Source organism: Malania oleifera, chromosome 1 (assembly GCF_029873635.1).
Source record: "Malania oleifera isolate guangnan ecotype guangnan chromosome 1, ASM2987363v1, whole genome shotgun sequence".
In the NCBI taxonomy this organism is placed as follows: Eukaryota; Viridiplantae; Streptophyta; class Magnoliopsida; order Santalales; family Ximeniaceae; genus Malania; species Malania oleifera.
In genome coordinates, this window is record NC_080417.1 from 125415452 (window position 1) to 125434677 (window position 19226).

At 38.0% G+C, this 19226-nt stretch overlaps 1 protein-coding gene across 1 annotated transcript; it reads left to right on the top strand.

The window, feature by feature from the left end:
* Positions 1-15516: 15516 nt before the first annotated feature.
* LOC131148796 (uncharacterized) lies at positions 15517-16023 on the top strand (the record flags this gene model as incomplete). Its single annotated transcript, XM_058098725.1, has 2 exons — positions 15517-15667; positions 15908-16023. Coding segments are annotated over 2 exons (267 nt in total), but the record flags the coding sequence as incomplete, so codon positions are not given.
* Between the last annotated feature and the right edge of the window lie 3203 nt (positions 16024-19226).

Genomic DNA, 19226 nt, shown 5'->3' on the forward strand with positions numbered 1-19226 from the left:
CTAGAGGACTTATCGGGATTACCTCCAGATCGTGAAGTGGAGTTTGGTATAGAGTTGGCTCCTGGTACAACGCCAATATCAAAAGCTCTGTATCGTATGACTCCATCTGAACTAAGAGAATTAAAAGAATAGTTTCAGGAGTTGCTAGATAAGGGGTACATTCGACCAAGTGTTTCTCCCTTGGGAGCACCTGTGTTGTTTGTAAAGAAGAAGGACGGGTCAATGAGGATGTGCATCGACTATAGACAACTTAATAAGGTGACGATAAAGAACAAATACCCATTACCCAGGATTAGTGATCTGTTTTACCAGCTTCAGGGCATGCAGATATTTTCTAAGATCAATTTACGGTCTAGGTATCACCAGCTGAAGGTGAAAATGGAGGATGTTTCTACAATAGCTTTTCAAATTTGGTACGGCCATTACGAATTCATGGTTATGCCATTCGGTCTGAAAAATGCACCTATAGTATTTATGGATCTGATAAACCAGGTTTTCCACGAATACTTAGATCAGTTCGTCATGGTATTCATTGATGACATCCTAGTATATTCTAGGAGTGCTGTAGAGCATGAAGTTCATCTGAGACTGGTACTGCAAGTGCTCAGGGAGAAGAGGTTATATGCTAAATTGAAGAAGTACGAGTTCTTACTAGAACAAATTTCGTTTCTAGAGCATGTAGTGTCCAAAGGAGGAGTAGCAGTGGATTCGAGTAAAGTAGCAGCGGTAGACTGGACGAGACCAAAGAATGTTCAGGAGGTCAGAAGTTTTCTAGGTCTTGTAGGTTACTACCATCGTTTTGTAGAACGGTTCTCCAGTTTAGCAAGTCCATTGACGAGGCTTACGAGGAAGAACCTGAGGTATGATTGGACTGATAAGTGTGAGTTGAGTTTCCAAGATCTGAAACGGTGACTGGTTATTGCTGCAGTCCTGACCATTCCATCTGGGGATAGTGGATTTGTTATCTACAGTAACGCCTCTAAGAAGGGTCTTGGCTGTGTTCTAATGCGACAGGGTAGTGTGGTTGCTTACGCTTCTCGTCAACTCAAAGAGTACGAGAAGAACTACCCGACACATGATATAGAATTGGCAGCTGTAGTGTTTGCATTGAAAATCTGGAGACACTACCTGTATGGTGAAAGGTGCGAGATTTTTACTAACCACAAAAGTCTTAAGTACATTTTCACCCAGAAAGAGCTAAACATGAGACAGTGTAGGTGGCTTGAGTTGATAAAGGACTACGACTGTACCATTAGCTATCACCCAGGAAAAGCAAATGTGGTAGCTAATGCTCTGAGTTGGAAGTCAGTTGATGTGTCGATCTCTGTAGTGGGAGTTCAGCATCAGATCTGTTTGGACCTAGAAAGGTTGTACTTAGAAGTGGTGGAAAGAAATCATCAGGCTATTCTTGCTAGCTTGGTGGTACATCCAACCTTATAGGAGAGGATTCAAGCAGCGCAGAAGGAGGTTCCAGAGCTTGTTGAAGTTATGGAAGGAATCCAGTGTAGGTTAAAGCCGAATTTCAATATCTCCGGTGATGGGATTTTGAGATTCCATAATAGGGTATATGTACCAGATGACATTGGAATTAAACAGGTCATTCTAGAGGAGGTACACCGTTTGCTCTACACCATACATCCTAGCAGTATGAAGATGTACCAGAATCTGAGAGAATCATTCTGGTGGTCCAACATGAAAAGAGAGATCGTCCAATTCGTAGAGCAGTTCCTGATATGTCAGTAGGTCAAAACAGAGCACCAGAGGCTAGCAGGACCATTTCAGCCACTTGACATCCCCAAGTGGAAGTGGGAGCACATCTTGATGGATTTCATGACGGAGTTACCTACGGAGGTGTGTGGGTAGAATGCTATATGGGTTGTAGTTGATTGACTAACAAAGACTGCACATTTCATTCCAATCAGAGTCGGCTATTCTTTGAATTGGATGGCTGAGTTGTATGTGCAGGAGATTGTACGACTCCATGGTATCCCTGTTTCTATTGTTTCAGATCGAGATCCACGTTTTATGTCTCGTTTCTAGAAAATATATAGAATGCCTTGGGATCACAACTAACATTCAGTACGTCTTTCCACCCGCAAATGGATGGGCAGTCTGAGAGGACTATTTAGACGCTAGAGGATATGTTTCGGGCTAGTCTATTGGACCTTGGTGATAGTTGGATACAATATCTACCACTTGTTGAGTTTGCGCATAACAAAAGTTACTAGGCTAGCATAGAGATGGCACCTTACAAGGCATTGTATGGTCGTCGGTGTCGATCTTCATTGTACTGGGATCAAGTAGGTGAGCGACAGATACTAGGTCCAGAATTGATATAGCAGGCCTCTGCAAAGGTCGAACGGATTAGGGAGAGAATCAGGATGGCTCAGAGTCGGCAGAAGAGTTATGTTAATACTCGCTGACAAGAGTTGGAGTTCGAGGTAGGAAGTATGGTATTCCTAAAGATCGCTCCGATGAAAGGGGTGATGAGATTCGGGAAGAAAGGAAGCTAAGTCCTTGGTATATTGGGCCTTTTCAAGATCTTAGAAAGGATAGGTTCGATTGCTAATCGAGCGGCTTTACCCCCAGCACTATCCAGAGTCCATGACGTATTCCACGTGTCAGTGCTGAGAAAATACGTGTCAGATCTATCACACGTGTTGAGTTACGAACCTATAGAGATCAGTGATGCTTTATCATATGAGGAGGTACCGATACAGATATTAGATCTGAAAGTTCAGCAGTTACAAACTAGGGAAATACCGCTAGTGAAAGTATTATGGCGTAACCATGCAATGGAGGAAGTTTCATGGGAGTTAGAGTAAGAGATACGCCAAAAGTACCCACAGTTATTTTATGGTACGTAAGTATGTATAGTAATATAGGTGGTTCAAATTAAATAGTATGGTCTTCAGGAGAGTTTTGTATGTGTATGTAATCTCCCGAAACATCATGTTGTAATCACGATATTCCTCCGCCATATGTGAGGGTATGTAATAAACTTGGGTCGGAGCTGCTATGTGGGTGGCTGCCAACTCTTCGGTAGGACTGAGTCGTAAGTGTAGAATATGCATAGTATCAATTTGCAAATTTTGAGGATAAATTCTTATAAGAAGGGGAGATTGTAGAGACCCAAACTTGTAACTAAGAAAAATAAATAAGAAAAGGGTAAAAAGGGGATTTCAGTAGGGTTCATTGACGAAGGCAGTATGTTCGTCGATGAAGTCCCTTCAGTTCTTTGTCACCAAAACTCAAAGCGTCGTCAATGAAGAAGTACCGAGCGAAGCAAGAAAAATATCCGTATGGGGTTCGTTTACGAAGGTAGAGCTTCTTCCATGAACTGAGTGGCTGGTTCGTCGATGAAGGCGCCGCTTCGTTGATGAATTTGACTCAGTCAAAGGCTCTATAAAAATCATCTTTGGTTGCTTAAGGGATAAGAAAACCCAAAAGCTTTCTTACTCTCTCTCTAGAACTAGCGAGTTCTCCCTCTCTTTTTATGATCCTTCGTCGTTCGTCGTTTGTTTCTACGATCAGAAGTTTATGTGTGGATCAGAAGGAGAATCTCTTTAGTTATAGCGGATCAAATTATTGTTTTGAAGATTTGCGTGTTTTTTCCTAAAATCGAGGTAAGGATCTGATTTCATTTTTGTTTCAGTAGATCTATAGTTGATTGAATAATGCTGAAGTATTGTTCTTCAGTTTTTAGGTTTTGATGATCCCATGTTGTAGTTTTTGATCAATAAGCTCGTGTTTCAATTTTCGGGAAAAAGGTAAGGGGTTTTGTTTACATCATTATTTTCAGAAAAAGAAACCACAGGATATGTAGCTGATATTTATATGTATTTATTGACTGCTTAGTTGCAAAGTTTTATCGGGTATAAATGTCGATTCTTATGATTTTCACGATTTTACGGTTTTGACAAAAATGAGGTTTTTTGCATATGATCTCCAAATTTCTTAAACTACTTTATTTGCACTAAAACTAAAGTAGGAGATACTTGAAACTCTTAATAGTAGCAGAAATGATATTTTACGAACCAATTTATATGAAATGTATATATATGATCAAATAAGTGTGCTGTGAATTAATTCTATACTGAGTTGAGATGCATGTATATGAACTATGGGGACTAAGGTTCCAAGTGGTTATCATAAATTACAGAAAACAGGTGCCGGTTAGATATCGTGCCAAGTATGAGAAAAGGGTAAAACCTAGAGGTTACAAACCGATTTTTACCATAGTATGAATGAAAGTATGCATGAATGAGATTGTGAAAGTACTGGAATTGCACAAGTTATTATATTTTAATGCAAATTGTATATATGATATTGGGACCGTAGCTTGTCTCAATAGTATATGAAGCCTTAAAAAGCTTATATTAGGTAGGTTCGATACCGTTGCCAAAATAGAGGTACAGTGCAACCACGCGTAGTTATTGTTCGGTGTGGGTACCTAATAGTAGGCTTGGTAAGAAGAGCCACTTGTCAAAAGGGATCAGGGTGGTGATTGTAACGGCTTGCTTAATTTACTACATAATTACTCACATTCATTACTCTGATACCAATAACTAAGGATATAACGAAGTCGACCCGAACCCATGGGTAACAGGGACACACCTGTCATACACAGCGGACACCTAAGTAGTAGTAAATATAAATTTCATCCACCCAACCATAAAATACAATACCAGAGTTACTTACATTCCACCATATTTCTGTAGATGTATGTATACAATCCTCAAAAACATCAAAAGATAAAACTAGGGTCTCACATAAAAAACCTACTGACCCTAGTTCAAAACTCACCCTTCTAACAGGGTAGAACAACTGCCTCAACAACGTGGAGCTCGGTCCGCCCATCTTTCTGGGTTCCCTGAAATAGTTTAAAGGTAGGGTGAGACCCCTCCCAGTAATGGAAATAAACTAAATACAGTTGTGTGGCAATATGAATATTTGCGTGCTATAATAAATATATAATGCATATTACATACCTGAAAACACTGGTAATATCATAACTGAATAAACATGCAATTTCATAGTTATACTAAATCATATTGTACCTCACTGTTCATAAAATCATCTGCTATAACTAGTAGTACTGAAATATACCCAAAATGAGTAGCTAGCTAGTGTCATGTCTTACCCCCCATGACAGGTTGTGCAGCTCAAAGGCAGGACTCGACAATGGTTGGCTGACCACTGCTAAGTAAAAAATGTCGGTAAGTACGATGGGCCTACCACACCCTAGTCCGGACTGTCAGGTGGACGTCTATAACTCTACATTGAAAGTCACATTGACTATCCATCTCCCACCCCCTTTACTGGCAGGGGTAGTTGGTACAAGTATGAACTGAACTGAATTGTATAGCTACGGTACCATGCTCCTAAAAACTAATATGAACTATCATCTGGGTTCTAATAATATATAGCACATAATCATATAATGTTTTAACATAAATAGATTGATAGCATTTTCTGAATTCTGTCATAACATAAATAATCACGGCCTTGCGCCAGATAACATGCATAACTGCGGTCTTGCGCCGGCTATCAATCATGGCCTTGCGTCGAACATATCTTAGACACTGAACTGAGCATATGAACTGTTTATCATATATTCTGAAACCATAATTTCCTATATTATCCATGTTATTCTTGAAAATGGCTGTAAACATGTCTTTTTTGTAAATCTGACTTAACATAATACAATATACGTGAAATAATATTCATGCCATACAAACTGAATAAAAACATGAAATCTATTCAAGAATTACATTTTCTGACATTTTACACTAAAAACATATTCTTGTGTAATAGCAGTATTTTCTCAAATATGTCTTTTTCCAAATATGCTTATACATAATACATGCTTTCTGAAAATTAATCTGCTATTTAATAATAATAATTTTCATGAAAAATTACTGTTTTAGTTTACTCTCATACTAGACTACTGGAAAGCCCCCAAAACGACTAGTCCTGCACCCGCATGGTTTCTCGCTCAACACCCTGAAAACAACATTACCCCAAACAAAACTTCAGTATTTCTTCAAATGCTACCTTTTCTACAATTGTAGAAATGCCAAATACTCAATAAAAAGCCTTACCATGAACCTGGGATGGAGTTCAAGTTAGCCCCACCAACGATCTACTCCAGCAGACTTGAAGAGAACTTCTCCAAGAGTAGCGTGGCGGCTTCAGATCGTTGATCTGGCAAAGAACGGACCCAAAATCTTAGAGAGAAGGAAGGAGAATCAAAGAGGAGAGAGAGAGAGAGAAGTTCTTCGCATGAATTCTGTGGTGAAAATCGAGTTCAAGCTATTTATACACCTGCATTTATCGACGAGACACATCACCTCATCAACGAGGCCACGTAGGGAGTTCGTCGACGAATGCTTATTCCTCGTTGATGAAATTCAGAATTGAAAATAGCCCCTCGGTAACTTCTTATCGACGAGATGCGTGTCCATGTCGATGATCCCATCAAGTTGCATTCGTCGACGAGACCATGTTGAATTCCAAATTTACAATTTCCTTTTCTCTCCTCCTCCTATTATTTAATTGCTTAATCCTTGGGTATCTACAGTGATGGCCAAGTTGGAATGCAATATGTTATGATGCCTGACGATGCCTGTATGTACAGGACTCGATCAGTGTTTTCTTATCGCACAACCCTTGCCACGGGGAGTTACTGGCATAGTTATGATAGTTTCGAGTTGGACGGTGTTCTAAATATGCATATACATAATTTAAAAGCTTTACTGAGCAGAGTCACAGGTTCGAGTACCAAGCGAAGGGATTGTACATGATATGGGCATGTACCCTACCCTAACCTCGAGAACTCTCACTTGTAATGATATTGAGTTATCTATTATTAGGAATATATATATATATATATACATATATATTACAGTATTGAGAATGTACAATCTACGTAACTATTTTCAAACAAGAATATAACTGTACAGTCACACACTGATGTAATATCTTCCTCCTTACTGAGAAGTGTCTCACCCCAAGCTTACAACCTTGTTTTCAGGAGCTGCAGGAAATCGGTCCTAGTCATCTAGAGAGGTTGTGAAGTGTAGGGTCCTGTTAGTTAGCGTTAGTTTCTGTATGAATACTGGGTTGTTAGCCTGGTTGGTTTTTAGGAATGTAATATAGTTTATGTTTTCCATACGGTTGAATATATGTAAGGAACATTTAGATACTCAGGTATGTCTATTAGAATCCATATGAATGTTTATGTTTTTCGTAATATATGTTAGTACAGATCATTATGAAATACTCGTATGTCCCTGTTTAGGGCGGGTAGTTATGTATGTCACAGGATTTGTACAAGATATGTATGTATAGTAGCACTCTAGGGTCGTTCTAAAGGTCGGAGCATTACAGAGGAGGAGAACGAGCAGTACAGGGTAGACAAATGCCCCCTCCTTGTCCTTGATGCCACAAGAGACACCTGGGAGAGTGCCAAGTGAGGGTGGTTATCTGTTATCAGTGTTATCAGCCTGGGTATATAGCGAGAAATTGTCAAGCATTACCAGCGATAGCGGCTATTCCTCGACCATATAGAGGAGGCTATCAGGCACCTAGAGGCAGAAAACAAAGGAATATTGCTCTGGTGCGAGTTTATGCACTGAGGTTGGGCGATGCAGAGGCGGCAGGAGATGTGGTGACAGGTACTGTTTCAATACTGTCATTTAAAGCTACTGCCTTATTTGATTCAGGGGCGACTCATTATTTTATCACCTGGAAATATGCTGACTTGTGTGGGTTTGAACCTCAGCAGTTAGATATAAGTCTGTCTTTTGTTACATTGATTGGGGCTGTTGGGATATGCAGAAAGGTACTTAGGGACTGTCCAATGGGTATTCAGGGGAGGTATTTGTCAACTAATCTGATGGTTTTAGATATGCATGGATTTGAAGCAATCTTGGGGATGGACTGGCTAGTTGCCCACTATGCCAGCACTGACTATCATCAGAGAGAGGTAGTGTTCAGACCTCCAAACGGACAGGAGTACAAATTCGTGGGATCATGTGTGCACACCCCACCTCAGTTACTATCCGCCATTCAGGCAAGGAGATTGCTGCTAGAAGGCTGTTAGGGATTTTTGGCCTATGTGAAGACAGTATCAGAAGGGGAGTTGAGAGTAGAGGATATCCAGTGGTGAGGGATTTTCCTGATGTATTCCCCAAGGATTTTTCGGGATTACCTCCTAATCGCGAGGTAGAGTTTATTACTGATCTTGTTCTAGGAACAGTGCCTATTTCGAAGGCGTCGTAGAGAATGACACCGGTAGAGCTAAAAGAATTGAAGGACAGTTGCAGGAACTATTAGAGAAGGGGTTTATTTGGCCTAGTGTGTCGCCCTGGGGAGCATCGGTTTTGTTTGAGAGGAAGAAGGATGGGTCGATGAGGTTGTGCATCGAGTACAGGGAAATAGATAAAGTAACTATCAAGAATAAATATCCACTCCCTCGTATTGATGATTTTTTTTATCAATTATAGGGGACGCAAATATTCTTAAAGATAAAATTACGCTCTGAGTACCATCAAGTAAAAGTCAAGGCAGAAGATGTTTCGAAGACAACATTTAGAACACGGTATGACCACTATGAATTTCTGGTTATGTCGTTTGATTTGACAAATGCTCCTGCAGTGTTTATGGATTTGATGAACAAGGTCTTTCACCAGTATTTGGATCAATTTGTGGTAATATTTATTAATGATATACTGGTGTATTCAAAGAGCCTAAAGGAGCATGAGGAACATCTGAGGATAGTGCTTCAGGTGCTGAGAGAAAAGAAGTTGTATGCGAAGCTCAAGAAGTGCGAGTTTTGGTTGGAACAGGTTACCTTCCTTGGACACGTTATATCCAAGGGTGGTATTTCTGTTGATCCGAGTAAGATTGAGGCAGTAGTAGACTGGGTACAACCGAAGAATGTGCACGAGATTAGGATTTTCCTGTGATTGGTTAGGTACTACCGCAGGTTTGTTGAGGGCTTCGTTAAACTGTCAGGCCCCTTGACCAGATTGACCAGGAAGGGAGTGAAGTTTGAGTGGTCTGATGAATGTGAACAGAGCTTCCAGGAGTTGAAGCAGTGATTCATCAATGTGCCTGTGTTGACGATTCCTTCAAGAGAAGAGGGATTCGTAATTTACAGTGATGCATCTCATAAAGGGCTCAAATGCGTGTTGATGCAGAGAAGAGAGTGACAGTCTATGCCTCACGACAACTGAAGGAATATGAGAAGAACTGCGCTACCCATGATCTAGAGTTAGCAGCAGTTGTCTATGCATTGAATATTTGGAGACACTATCTTTATGGGGGTAGGTGTGAGATTTTCACTAACCATAAGAGTTTAAAATACCTTTTCATGCAGAAAGAGTTAAATATGAGGTAGAGGAGATGGCTGGAGTTGATAAAGGATTACAACTGCACTATCAGCTACCATCCAGAAAGGCTAATGTGGTCCTGATGCTTTGAGCAGAAAATCAGTGGATTCATCTATATCTGCAGTGAAGATTCAGCATCTGATTTAGATGGGTCTAGAAAGGCTCGGTGTGGAGTTGGTAGAGGGCGATCACTAGACATTTATTGCTAACCTGGTTTTGTAGCCAACTCTACAGAAAAGAATTAAAGCAACTCATAGGAATGATGCGGAACTAGTAGAACTTATGGATAAGGTACAAAATGGTCAAGAGACGGAGTTCAACATCTCATATAATGAAGCCTTAAGACTCCGTACCAGATTGTGCGTTCCTGCTGACCCTGAGATCAAGAGGATTATTCTAGAGGAAGCACATCGGTCCATGTATACTGTACATCCGGGTAGCACCAAAATGTACAGGGATCTTCGAGAATCTTTCTGGTGGAGCAATATGAAGAGAGAGATAGCCCAGTATGTGGATTAGTGTTTGACATGCTAGTAGGTGAAAGCTAAGCATCAAAGACCGGTGGGATCATTGCAGCCACTTCACATTCCTGAGTGGAAGTGGGATCATATAGCGATGGATTTTGTCACAGGATTACCACTAGCGTTGCATGGATAGGACACTATTTGGGTAGTTATGGATCGACTGACGAAGACTGCCCCATTTTTGCCAATCAGAGTTAACTACTCCATGGACAGATTGGTTGAGTTATATGTCCAGGAGATAATTAGGCTCCATGGCGTCCCAGTGTCCATAGTTTCAGACAGAGACCCATGATTCACATCTTGTTTTTGGAGGAGTTTGCAAGGGACCATGGGTTCTCAATTATCGTTTAACACAACTTTTCATCCTCACACAGATGGGCAGACGGAGAGGATGATACAGATTCTGGAGGATATGCTGCGAGCATGTATGCTGGACTTTGGAGGTCATTGGATGTAGTATTTGCCACTAGTCGAGTTTGCGTATAACAACAGCTACCAGATCAGCATTGGGATGGCACCATATGAGGCATTATATGGCAGGAGGTTCCGATCCCTGTTATACTGGGAAGAGATTCGTGAGAGACAGATTTTGGGGCAAGAGCTGATATAGCAGACTCAGGGTAAAGTCTGACTCATCAGAGACAGGATCAATGCAGCACAAAACCGACAGAAGAGTTATGCAAATACTCGCCAGCGAGAGGTGGGGTTTGACACGGGAAATCATGTTTTTCTGAAAGTGGCTCCGTTGAAGGGAATCATGAGATTTGGGAGGAGGGTAAGCTGAGCCCTAGGTATATTGGACCATTCAAGATTCTTGAATGGATGGGTCCAGTTGCCTATAGGTTGGCATTGCCACCAGTCCTATCTCGGATCCACGACGTATTCCACATTTCTATGCTAAGGAAATACGTCCCACAACCCTCTTCATAACCATGATGTTCCTCCGCCATAAGCGAGAGTAGTTAATAAAATTGAAAGTGTTTTCTCAAAGGATGAAAAGGTGATGAGTAGAAAATTTTGAAGACAAAATTTTATAAGGAGGGGAGAATGCAACGCTCCAAAAATAATTGTTACATGAGAATGCAGTGATTTCAAAAAAATAAAAATAAATAAATAATAAATAAATAATTATTATTATTAATTAAATTATATAATATAATATATTAATATATTAACATAATATAATATACTATTATTATATATGATAAAAGTTATTATTATTATTATTATGAAGCATCCTAAATTCCAATTTTTGAAGAAGTCCAACGCCCTCCTTCTGGCCTCTCCACCTCTCTCATGTTCTCTCAGTCTCCTTCGTTCTCTCTCCCACTCTCTTCAATTTCTCGGCTAATATTTGCCCAATCAAAAATCAAAAAATACCGTTGGACTCCATTTTTTGCCTTCGTCATTTCTACCGAAAAAGATTGTCATAGGAGCAGCATAGGCATATCTCCAAGGGTAAGCTAAATTCTCACTCATACCTTAATTTTGTGCAAATCTTAAGTTTAATTGATGATCGGACACCACCACGAGAATCTAGGGATGATTCTCTACAAATCTAGTGAAGCAGATTTCTCGTGGGGTCGTCGTAGACATAAACCTAAAATTAGGATAAAGGGGTTATTAAGGGACTAATTATTATTTAATTAATGTAGATTTATAAATTTTAAAATATTGGGGATTCTGAGGTTGAACTAGGGTTATTGAATTCAGGGTTCGGGTAAGCGTCGCAGGTGTAATTTTGGGACCCTGCAGCCATAGTTCAAGAAACCAGGTAAGGGTGTTAAATATTAGTTTAAATGTTAATTTGGAGTATATGGAGCATAGGGAAGGTTATCTGGGTATTATTTTGGGAAATAAGTTAATTAATTTCAAACAAACGCGAATTGCAGGATTTGAGTTTCAGGCGCCGGGGGCGTAGGATCTGGTTTTTAACGAGACTCTCAGTAAGTCAAGTAAGGAGAATAAATTATAGCAGTACTTTTGATATTATTGATTGAATGAATATGTGAAAAATGAAGTTATGATATTTTTCCCTGTGAAATTAATATATTATAAATATTAGATGAAAATTGTGTGGCTTATGATGTTTATTGAAAAATGTGAGATTTGATGATGAGTATTTTCTGAGAAAATGATGAAACGAGAACTATCGATATGTTTGCTGGAAATGATTAAAATGATATATAAATACGTGTATAGAATTGATTTCTATGAAAATGAGAAAGTATGAATATTGATTTGAGTATGTTGAGAAGTATTGAAAAACGTGAAATGAGTTATATGCTAACATAAGAATGAAATGAATGTGAAAAGAGATATATATGTATTACTATGAAATGAATTTTGAAATGTGGGAATATTGCAATGTAAATTCTGCAATATGAACATTGAAATGTGGGAGTTGAAATATGAATATTGAAATGAGTATACAGGGATGCGAACATTGCATAGTGCGAGAGCTGCAATGGGATCATTGAAAATATGATTGATGAAATGCCAATACCGCATAACAATTGCGGGCATGTGATAATGATAACCCTGATGGATGGATATGGAAACCCTAATGATGGGTTGTGATATTGAGCATGGCACTGTTGCTAGTGGAGTTAGTGCAACCACACGAACTCATGGAGCGTGTGGCGTGACAATCGACTGACCTGTATAGTAGAGCTGTTATTCCCCCTCAGTCTGGATCAAGGCTATACACTGTAAATAATTTATTCTGTCTTACTAAGATGTGTCTCACGCAAATTATCTAAACTTTTCAGGCAACAGAGACAGACCAGTTGATAAGGCTCCGAGATAGTGTGGAGCAGATACCCTGATATACAGGGTGAGCGTTGGACTAGGGAGGTGTAATTCCCTTAGGGTTGTGTTGTTTTGGGTATGATAGAAATGTATATGTTTATGTATAATGATACTCTGGGTATTGTATTCTAAATAGTGTGTATTTTATGACTTTCACTATTAGGTTAATATAAATTAAATGCCTATTTAGTCGGTGCCCAATGCGGGTCAGGTCATGTGAGTGGTATCAGAGGTGTTGACGTGGCTGAAGTGATGTGTATGATTTAATTTTTATTGATGATATACAAAAAATTGGTATGAAAATCGAGGCGTCACACCAAGGGCCATCAACCAATCTTGTATTTGTGTCCAAGCATGTTCATGCATTTCATGTGCTATGATTATCTTCAACCTCCAAACCAATCGATTAGTTTCCTAACCCCGATTGACGTGATTGGTGTGAGCCTAAAAAAATACATATTTTTTGTGCATTTTTTGGTATTGTCATGTGTCCAACTACAAACTTCTTTTCCATGTTCTCTAACCTCCAAAACAATGTTCTTAAACATTTTAATTTTTTTTGAATTTTAAATTTCTTCTCTCTCTCTCTCTCTCTCTCTCTCTCTCTCTCTCTCTCTCTCCTTCCTACTGACCTACAGTAACTTAATACTATCAAATTAGTCTCTTCTACCTTACATTTTCATTTTTGTGGACTGTGTGCTTAAATGCTTGTTAATTTGTAGGTATATATTATGATTATGTTAGTATATAGTGTGAGTTATGCATGAATATGTGTATATGCATGTGTATGTGCATATAAAAGAGATGTTATATGTCTACATAATAACATTATCTGTGTCAAAATGAGTTTATGTAAGTAGATTTTCCTTGTATATAACATGTATATATGTGTTTTCATTCTCTTCCATAAACATCACTTTTCTCATTATCGTCTTTATCAATTTCTCTCTCCCCCCTCCCGGTCTTCATATTGTCTCCTTTCTATTGACCTACAATAATTTAATACTCATAGGTCTATCTCATTCACCTCCCATTTTCATTTTTTTTTAAATATTAGCATGTCTATTTAAATCAAGGTCGGCTCACTGTATAGATCATTGAATATCTTGCCTAGGATCCCAAAATTTTGGGAGCCCCATAATCATATATATTTTATATTAAGTAGGTTTGGATTATTTAATATATTTTATAAATCTTAAAAGATATCAAATCTCTTAGTTATTTAATTTTCAAAAAGCATCTAACAAAAACCTCACATTCTCACGGTAGCTTACAAATTTCTCTCTCATATTTAATTCCCAACGCACCCAACCTATGCCCTCTTTATTCTCTCCTATTCCCCATGCATTTTCTTTCTTCTCTCTTTGACTCTTTCTCATTACTCTCTTCAATTTCCAATTATGTAATGGCATTTCTCACCTCTCTCTCTCTCTCTCTCTCAAATGCAATAAAAATCTCAATAATTCCCACCGCATCTCACTTTCTCTACCTCTCCATCTCTCAAAAAATCTCTCCATCTCTCATGCTCTCTCTCACTCTCATCTCTCGGTCTCTCTGTGATTTTTGCTCCGGCTCTTGTGTTCATCATCTCCGGCCTCCGACTCTCTGTAATTTTCATCAACCCTAATTTTGATTTCAGTGTTTGCATTATTTTTGTATTGTTTTCACTCTGAATTTTTTTTTTCTTGGAAGCTTTGAGGCTAAAGCGTTATATCCGGCAAGAATCCGATATCTCTAAAGCCTCGCTCACTGATCGATTTGGAATAATAATAATAATAATAATAATAATAATAATTATTATTATTATTATCATTATTATTATTATTATTATTATTATTATTATTATCAGGTTATATTATTTCAATATATTATTTTTATAGATTTATTAAATTTATTTTTATTTGTTTACATAATTTGTCAATTTATAGTTAGTGTTAATTTTGAAATTTAATTATGTCAACGAGAAAATATGAATCCACATATAAAAAACAAAGAAAAAAAGAAAATAGAAGAATTAGTGTCATCTCAAAAGGGAACTCTTGATAAATTTATTACTAGTACTAAACAAAATATAAATGAGCAATATGAAAATCCTCCAAGAGACGAGCAATCAATTCCAAAGATGAAATTAGAATCTAATATGATGATAGAAAAATAATAATAATAATAATAATAATAATAATAATAATAATAATAATAATAATAATAATAATAATAACATTGATATACAAGAAATGCTAACTAATGATGTTTCTTTTGAAAGACATTTTAAAAATATAGAAGAAGAAAAAATAAATAATGATGATAATATTGATGATAATATTTATCATCCAAAATATTGGGAAAGTATAGATACCAAATTACAAAATTTATTAGTTGAAAAAGGTCCTATTAGGGATAATGATTTAATTTTTCCAAAAAATAAAAATTCAAGACATTTTGCAAATATATATTATATTCAAAAATTATCAAATGGAGAGAAACATGATGGAAAATGACTTATATATTCTAAAGATTTAGATAGAGTATTTTGTTTTTGTTGTAAGTTATTTGGCCAAAAATTAAATAACCAACAACTAACTAATGAAGGGTGTAAAGATTGAAAAAATATTGGTATTAAACTTAAAAGTCACGAAATTAGTGAATAATATATTTTCAATATGAGTAAATGGGCTTATTTAAAGTTAAGATTGTTAAAAAATACAACAATTGATAAAAATATGGAAGAACAAATTTACAAAGAAAAAGAACATTGGAAAAAAGTATTATTGAGAATTATTTTTGTTGTGAAAACTCTTGCTAAAAATAATTTGGCATTTCGTGGGAAAAATGAACGAATTTATCGAGAGAATAATGGGATTTTTTTAAGTTTTATTGAAATGATAGCACAATTTGATCCAATAATGAAAGAACATATTCGACGTTTTCAACAAAGTGAAATTCATAATCATTATCTTGGTCATAATATGTAAAATGAATTGATAAATTTGTCAACTCTTAATATTGAAAAGAAAATTACAAAGCAAATCAATGAAGCAAAATATTATTCAATCATACTCTATTGCACTATGAATGTAAGTCATCAAGAACAAATGTCTTTAATAATACAATATTTGAATCTTTCTACAAGTCCAATTAAAATAAAAGAACATTTTATAGAATTTCTAAAACTAGATGATACGTCAGGAGAAGGACTTCTTAATGAATTAATAAATGTCATACAAAAATTTGAACTTGGTAATGAGAATATAAGATGGCAAGGATATGATAATAGATTTAATATGAAATGAAAACAACAAGATGTATAAAACAGACTATTAGATATAAATCCTAGAGCATTTTACACTCTGTGTGGTTGTCATAGTCTTAATCTAGTACTTTGTGATATGGCTAATTGTTGTTCTAAAGCTATAATTTTTTTTGAAGTAGTACAACGAATATATACATTGTTTTCTTCTTCTATGAAACAATAGAAAATTTTAACTGAATATGTACTAAATTTAACTGTAAAATCATTATCACAAACACCTTAGGAAAGTCAAATAGAGAGTGTTAAGGTAATAAGGTTTCAAACTTCTCAAATTAGAGATTGTTGGCCTGGTTGAGCGTCTAGAGGGGGGGTGAATAGATGTTTCTCGCGGATATGCTAATTTTCTACAAACACAAAAATCTTGCCAAGAACAAGTGCATAATATCACAATATAAAAGTGCAGCAAATGGTAATGAATGAGCAGTATAAAAGAGAGAAGAGAGAAGAGAAACTTAACACGACAATATTAACGTGGTTCAGCACCCAGCCTACGTCCACGCCTTGAGACCAACTCAAAGATTCCCAAAATCCACTATACGATCCTCCTTCAGGCGGAGAAGCTAATACACACAACTACTCACAAAGAGCTTCAACAAGGTACTCACTTAGAGATACCCTACAATGGCTCACAAAGGGCCTTTCTTTACAAGTACGTGATAAGAGGTGAATACAATATTAAATGCTCCCTTTGAGCTAAGTATCACCACAATATCCTCACACTATGTCCTCTTTTCAATGGAGTAAAACAAAAGCAAGAGTAGCAAGAAGAGGGCAAGTGAGTATAAGGGAAACCCTAGAATGAAAGTACAATAAATGATCTTGATAAGTAAATGAGCTTTCTTAGTGAGAAGTAAATGCAATAACCCTTATTTAAACATGAAATGGGCGAGCTGGGTGCTGGAGAGCCATTGGACATTTATTGATGCAAGATAAGGCTAAAACTAGCCATTATGCTGCATTTAATGAACCCTGTAGCCCGACATTCATCGATGAGATCTGTACTTCGTTGACGAGCTCTTCAGTGTATTCGTCGACGAAGCCCTGTGTTCGTCGACGAGTTGCTGGTTCTGAATTCAGACAAGTCTCGATTTCTTTTCATCGACGAGCTCTTCAATATATTCGTCGACGAAGCCCTGTGTTCGTTGACGAGTTACAGGTTATGAATTCAAACAAGTCTTGGTTTCTTTTCGTTGACAAGAACCTTGTGTTCGTCGATGAGGGTATGTGTTATACTCGTCGACGAAGCCCTGTGTTCGTTGACGAGTCCTTTCTTATTTCTTTAGAAAAAAAAAATCCTTTTAAGTCCTAAGAAAGGTCCTTGTCTGTTTTAAGGGTTTTTAGACACCTTAAGTAGCTTTACTTGTTTTTGTTGGGTGTATGTGATATACTCATTTCTTGCTCTTTATTTGAGTCACTCCATATACAAGGGATTTACAAAATAATCTCTCTCTCACTTTCACACTCAATCTTTAGAACACTTGCATATGATGTAGAGTCCATGAGTGCTTTGAGTGACTGAACTTTTGGTCATGTCACGAGTTGCTTCTGGCTTATTTGAAACTTATTTGCTTTGGTGCCATTCTGTGCAGCTGAACACGACTAAAGAAAAAGGTTAGCAGCCTTAAAGAATTGCTAATGGGTTGTTGTCATCAAAACATAGTTGGAATGAAAGACCTTTAACCACTTAGTCTAACATTCTCCCCCTTTTTGATGATGGCAATCCATTAGTGTTCTTTTTGAAAGATATATGCTTCCCCTTACTAAATGTATAGGTTTAGAATTTAAATAAATTCTCCCCCTTAATGTTTGCATTATATGAATGAAGATTTTATTTAAATTTTTGGTAGCATGTCGTCTATAAGTAAGACATTTCCCAAGTAATCCTGCATAAAATCAAGATGTAACAGTCCAGTGTATCAGTCATTGTAGTATTTAAGCATGTTGGTACAAAGATAGTGCATTTATGTTCAACAATTTCAATACTTGCTAAGTACAATAATTTCAGTGAAATACTAAATTACTACATTACTCGCAACGACTACTAAGCTACTACACCAACTGGAAATACATCTAAATAAAAGCCTATATCTTTCCCCCTTTGCCATTATCAAAATTGGGGGAAAGCAGAAACCGAGGGCTACTCGTGCGGGTGACCAAGGCATTTGAAGAGGGCAACAAAGGAAGCGTCAATGGTGTCAAAACGAGCGCGGTTGGTGTTTTCTTGTCGGGCAAGGGACACATCTAGGGAATCAAAATGGTTGCGGTGACATATTTTAGACTGCGTCATGGCGTGCTGAAGGCCGTCTAGGCGCTCCAGGATAGGGCCATAGGAAGTACCCTCATCCTCGCCTTCTTCTTCTTCTTCCTCCATGGCAGCCTCAATTTCATCGACTGAAACATGACCCTGCTCGTGGGTTTTGACCCACGTGTTGGTTGCTTCGTCCTTTTCAAAATGCATGCGAAGAAGGGTCGCCTCGGTGTATATATCCTCGGGCGCAGGACGAATGCAAGCCAAGCTAACACGAATGAGCTCAAAATGATTGAAAAAGGTCGTGAGGAGACGACCATAGGGAAGGCAACCCCACTGCCGTTTGAGGCTGTCTTCCATATTCTGAACAATGATGGAGGGCAAGTAAATACCATGCCCAACCCAGAGGCAATACATGCTAAAAATATCGCCCAATGTGACCCAATCCCGTCCACCAGTGCGAGGGCAAAGATTGTATGTGATCATGTGGTGGAGGACCCTAAATTCAATGGTGAGGTCCTTGGATTTAGGGCGGGCAATGGAGGGAATGCGAGGATTACTAGTAATGAGCTTAAGTGCGGTGTGCGAGTCGAACCAGTCAAACCGCGTGGGCCAAGAAGCCTTGGGGAGGCCTCGGAGTGGATAATTGGCGCAACCAAGCATGGCGGAGAATGTGTCCTCGGAGAGTTGAATGACGGTCTCACGAACTTTGGAGTAGGCGGCAATGCCACGATGTGAGGGGACAAAATTGGCGTAGAATTCGCGAACCAGGTCCTCATTGACAAGCTCATCTAGGTCGAAGAGAGCATCCCACCCGAGAGCTTTGATTTTGGAGAGGAGAGTGGGAAAATGGAGCTGAAGGAATTCAGAGGGGACAATCTTCCCGTAAACGATGTGCCACTTTAAAATGTTATTCTAATAGCGATAGGCGGCCT